Here is a 6,007-nt window from a genome sequence, read left to right on the forward strand (position 1 = left end):
CTAAGTTTGCATGCTTGCTGCACTGCTTCTGCACTGTTTCTCCATCCTCAAAGGGGAACCGATTAAAAAATTCAGTAGTTGCTGCAGGACAGATGCGGTGTGGGGGGGGGGAAACTCATGGAGAACGTATAAAACACCTCAGAGGGGCTGAACCCGACACGCCGGTTCTCACAGGTGGGGAAGGAGGACAAGAGAGAGAGAAGAATGAGTGGAATGTAACTTCACTGGTATAAAGGGATGGGACACACAGGTGTGAATGTGGCAATCTAGGTCAACGAACAATGAAGACATCATGTAAGGTGTGTGTGTGTGTGTGGGTGTGTGTGTGTTTATGTGTGTGTACACGTGGCGAAAGAGGGGAGAAATGACACAATTACCACACCGCTTCTGAAGTGACTTTGAAGACCAGAGATTGTAGATAGCATTGTGTGTGTGTGTGTGTGTGTGTGTGTGTGTGTGTGTAACAACACAGTTTTCAGAGCGACCTCTTTGAAGAGAACAATGTTGGGAAACACCATGGAGCTCAGATTGTAGATAGCATTGTGTGTGTGTGTGTATGTCTACGTGTGTGTGTGTGTGTGTGTGTGTGTGTGTGTAGGTGTGTGTAGGTGTGTGTGTGTGTGTGTGAGCCGATGGTCCGAACCTTCATCACAGAGGTCTGATATTATGCATCTCTCTCATGTGAAATGTATCATGGTTTGGCAGAATTATAACACATTAGAACAAGTGAAATTAGCTACTGAGACCCAAACCTCTTCTTGAAAAAATGTATTGACTTTATATTTTGAGTGAGAAGTTGGGTTGTGGTCCCGTTGACTTGCATGGAGTTGGAGTCTTTTTGGAGCGGGCCTCTAGCGGACGTTAGAGGAACCGTCGCCTGCCGCCGCTTCCTTATTGGCTTCAAAATTCACCCGTGGTTTTTGGCTGCTTGGTTCCGACTCCAGCAAACGTCCCGAGTGTGAAAACGCCGTGCGATGCCACCTTTCCACCAGCGGCAGTAGCGGGAACGGTCTGTCCCTGAAGGAAACAGGAAAGTCGGGCGCTACGTGTTTCTCTTCAATCCAGTAAAAACAAACCAAGCGGCACCAAGCTACATTCTTACTGAGCTGCATTTTCCAAACATGAATTGTAGGCATGTGTGTGTGTGTTGGCATCGTACCACACACACAACAACTCAGATATGTTGTGTGTCATAAACCTTTAAATATGGTCAAGGTACATTTTAAATTGATTTCACCTACTAACAACCCATACCAAGCAAACTAACATGTGTCACACCCGATCTAGACAGCGATGATCTCCATTGAGTTGACCTGGTCACACCTAGCTGACACCTAGCTGTGTAAATGGTGCAGGAAACTGTACCAGAAGTCAGTGGCGTTCCTCATGTCATTAGTCATGTCACCAAAACCTCATGGTCACAGCCCGGTGACATGAATCATCGTTGCTGGCTTGATCTTCTTACAAAAGGTGCGATCGTGATTTATTTGTGAGGAATGTTGCCAGTTAAGTTCAGCATCACGCTTGCATCTTGCATCACGTTAATCAATGTTTTGCCCGGCACCTATTGCACGCTAAGCCGTCCCGGGAGGGGGGGGGGGGGGGGGTATCCCTATTTGCCTCAGCCCGCCCAAGGTTTCTTCCAAGTTTTTCCTACTAAGGTTTTTCCTGGGAGTTTTTCCTTGTGTGCATTTAGGGTCTAAGGCTGGGTTGCCGGGTAGGTTAGGCTATGTAGAGTAGGTGGATTGTTTGTCTTGCTAAAATCTGCTCCTGCCTACCTTGTGTTTTTCGCTGTTTGTCCTACATAATTTTGTTCGCCACTGATTATGTTTAGTTAGATCTAGCTAGACACATTCTCTGTAAAGTCCTCTGAGACATGCTTGTGATAAAGGGCTATATAAATAAATAAACTTGACTTGACTTGACTTGATCGTGTCTTTCAGTGCTGCTGTCGCATGACAAACTTATCAGGAATTACACAGTTTCATGTTCATGTTGGCAGCCTGTGAGAAACCTTGAAATCGTGTTTTGAACAGGTTTCATATGGGCTACAGCGATAAAAAAAGACATAAACCTCCGATTTGCTCGTGCACCAAGTCAAATTTATCTCACACACGCTCAGTACTTGAGATCATTCTGATTATATCGCTGCTGTCATGTGAAAACCTTGTGACTTGATGATTTTCATGTTTTATCTTCAACTGAAAGCCCCATGCTCTCCTACGCGTTGAGACGAATTCTGCTGCCCTTGGCCTTATGAAACCGTTTCAAAACCAAGTGGATCAACTCAAAAACGCAGCAGTCAGACTGAAGACGAGGCTGTTTTTGTCTGGTATATACAGGTTGGAGTTTTTCACCCGGCAGCAGCGTGGACGCTTTTACCCAAAGTGCCTTACAGTACCATACATTTTTAACGTGGGAGGTTCCTGTGAGAATGGTGCTAACCCTGGCAGTGAAGCCTGACCACACACACACACACACACACACACACAGACACACACACAACAACAACACAGTGCAGAAGCTGAATTCTCACTCTGTCTCTGTATTTATTAGTGTTGGTGTTTTGTTCAGAAAGATTGACACCATCGACACAAATAACTGTTTGATCGCCGGCCATCAGTGTTCACTTCTTGGCAAATTTCCCCCTCTCCATCTGTGTGTGTGTGTGTGTGTGTGTGTGTGTGTGTGTGTTTATGTGTGCTAGTAGGAGTGAAACAGTCCTCCCTGGCATCTCTCCTGGCTTTGCTCCATGGCACACTGTGTGATTCATGCCAACGTGATCCATCTATCTGTCCATCCATCCCACTCATGGAGTAGTAACACCACCCACCCACACACACACACACACACACACACACACACACACACACACACACACACACTGGCCTAAATACACATGAACACACAGATTTAGACACACAGACACACATGCATGCACACAGAAAGAGGGCTGTTTGCATACACACACATATAACACACACACACATACACAGGCAAGTTTGCATACACACAGGTCTACACACACACATTGAAGAGGTTATGATATGATAGTGGGTGTTCTCTGCATTCTGCCAAACAGCCTCTGACAGATAAAGCGATAAGCTGAGTGAGTGCAGCACATCCGCTCTTCACCATCTCTCTACCTTCTTCATTTCCAGCTGTAAACAGACGAGGCATCTGAGCAAGCCACCTGAGGTCCACTAACATACAGTAAATGTCAAATAGAGTCGGTCGGCCGCAGCGGGACTCCTCCCTCCAGCCGGCCCGGTCTCATGAAGCTTCGTGAAATGAGCACGATGTCTTAAGACCACCAGGGGGTCCTTGAGGGGGTTCCAGGGGGTCCCCAGCAAACTGATGAATTGTTAAACTTCAGCATTATTTCATTTACAAATCCTTCCTGGTCACAAAAGATGTCCAGCTGGTCTGGCCTGTCTCCCTCCTCCTGGTATGTGTATGGGTATATGTACGAGTATGTCTATTATGTCTACGAGTAGTCTACTGATGACTTTGTATGTCTATTTGTGACTATTATGATATGGGTATGTTCAAGTATGTCTACTGGTGACTTTGTGATGTTGTGATGAAATGCCTTGTGATTTTGCTGCAAACCAATTTCCCCACGGGGACAAATAAAAAAAAAGTATCTATCTATTTACAAGAAGTTAACACAATTAGAGAATACAGCAGAAAAGACTATTTTGGTCATAGCTTCACTGTTATCTCTCTACCTACAATACAGAGAGTCATGGGATTCTGGACAAAATCATATCTGACAATAAAAATATTCTCAGACTTGGGTTCAAGAGACAAATTCTCATCAAATGCGGGTCCATGGCCCCAATGTGTACTAAATTAGGGGTTCTTGATATGAAAAAGGTTGAGAATCACTGTCTTAAAATGCAAATAAAACGAGAGAATGTATTTCCCCAGGACTGGATTACATGGAGGAGACACGATGGAAAACAGGAAAGGTTTTTATTCTTTCTATATATACAGCCAAAGTTTCAATTCAAAAAATTCATTCATTTTAGTGTCCTAACCTTAAGCAAATTGTTTTAGTTTCCAAACCTTAACCAAAGTTTTAGTTGCCTAACCATAACCTGTTAACCTCTGTTCTCGACTTCAGTAAGCACTCCGCTCCCCATTCACTTTAATGCAAAAAGAGACACCAGCAGTTTGAAGAAAGCGGAACAGTGTGAACGTTTCCTCAGCTGCATGAGACAGAAATGTGCTGTACAGAAAGTCGAGTATTCATAAGCACAGTGTGTTTCAGAGCGCTGTGAGCAGGACTTGAACCTGCGAGGGGAAAACCCACTGGATTGCTAATCCAACGCCTTAAAGGAATAGTTCACCCAAAAAAATGAAAATTCTGTCATCATCTACTCACCCTCATGCCAAATGAAACACAGGTGAAATTTGTCCATATAACACACAGGGAGGCTGCCAGCACAACTTCATAGCAGCCTTCTCCAAAACAACTGAAGTCAATGGGGACCGGTTCTTTAGAGCTCCAAAACAAAAACAGCCAAACAATCACACTGAATAGAAAGACCTACACACTATTATATTGTTGCAAATCAATCAGCTGTAGTTAAGATTTGCACTAAATTATGGTGTAAATATACTGTAGGTCTTTCTGGAACTCTGAAGAACTGGTCCCCATTGACTTCAGTTGTTTTGGAGAAGACTGCTATGGTATGGAGTTGTGCTGGCAGCCTCCCTGTGTGTTATATGGACAAACTTCACCTGTGTTTCAACTGGCATGAGGGTGAGTAGATGATGACAGAATTTTCATTTTTGGGTGAATTATTCCTTTAACCACTCGGCCATCACCGCTCACAGCAGCGGAGAACACCGCTGTCAGTTAGAGTTACAGCCCATTTACTTCTGTCTATGTCTGGTTTACATTTCCCTCAATCGTATTGGAATGGATGCCATGTAATTTAATTCTTTAACATTTACTTGTTTTCCATTGTTTTTGAAGTACAAACGTTTCAGTGTCAAAGTGTTAAATCAACATCAAAGCCATGGATGTGACAGTGACGTGTTTTTGAGATGTTTTTGATTATTTCCTGGAGGAGACTCATTTGTTCCTGCGGGTGTCAGCTGACTGACAGGAGGCAGAGCGGAAACGTAACGCAGCGCTGAGATGAAAACACTCGACCAGGGTCCAGCGAAATGAGGAGAAAACAGAAAGTTTGGCTTCGTGTTTAGTCTGTGATGGATTCTGTCGCTCTGTGGAAGTTGATTTTCAGACCGGACAAGAATGAACGGCAGCAAACGGCTTCTTCTGAAGGAGGAAAACGAGCGCTGATATCTGCAACTATGCTGACTGTGTGCAGAAAAACCAGGAAGGATGGAAAGAAAAGAGGCAACCTGGACGACTGGCATGAAAACCAGTATTATCCTTTAATAACAACTGATCACAAAAAAGCACACTGCAAAAACTGTTAGACTTGTTAAGTTATTTTCTCTTGTATCCAGACTTATCAAGCTTATTTTAGGATTTTTTTTTGTGAAATCATCTTACTGCACTTGTAGATAATTTTGCCAGTTTCAACAAATGTGACTTTTTTTTTCAGGAGAATGTAACTTGTTTCAGGACATTTTCTTGGTAAAAGTGAAATTGTCTTGGAGAAAGATTTTCTTCATTGTTTTATGATGATTTATTGAAAGAAGTCATATTGGCATGAATCAAGTGAAATTGATTGAAACCAGCAATATTATCTGCCAGTGCAGTGAGAGAATTTGACTAAAAATATCATGAAATAAGCTTGATAGATTTGGAAAGGAGAAGTGGATCTGGAAGAAGACGGGAGCGATGAGAGCCGGTTCTTCAGACGGTGTTAATAATATAAATGCAATCAGGCTAGAGAGAGAGAGAGAGAGAGAGAGAGAGAGAGAGAGAGAGAGAGAGAGAGAGATTAGCCTAAGTGTTTTTCTTTCTTCTCCTTCCTCTTCATGTCTCTGTCTCCCTCTCTTTTGCTCTGATCCTCTCTTCCCC

General features: G+C 43.4%; 1 protein-coding gene across 1 annotated transcript in view; it reads right to left on the minus strand.

The window, feature by feature from the left end:
* Positions 1–851: 851 nt before the first annotated feature.
* The window catches only part of LOC139922111 (cytosolic phospholipase A2 gamma-like), a 48,051-nt gene continuing 42,895 nt past the window's right edge, over positions 852–6,007 (minus strand). Inside the window, exon 17 of the mRNA XM_078284528.1 lies at positions 852–1,017. Coding sequence (XP_078140654.1) covers positions 852–1,017 — 166 coding nt within the window. The remainder of the gene's footprint in view (positions 1,018–6,007) is intronic.

This window comes from Centroberyx gerrardi, chromosome 7, assembly GCF_048128805.1.
Source record: "Centroberyx gerrardi isolate f3 chromosome 7, fCenGer3.hap1.cur.20231027, whole genome shotgun sequence".
Taxonomy (NCBI): domain Eukaryota; kingdom Metazoa; phylum Chordata; class Actinopteri; order Beryciformes; family Berycidae; genus Centroberyx; species Centroberyx gerrardi.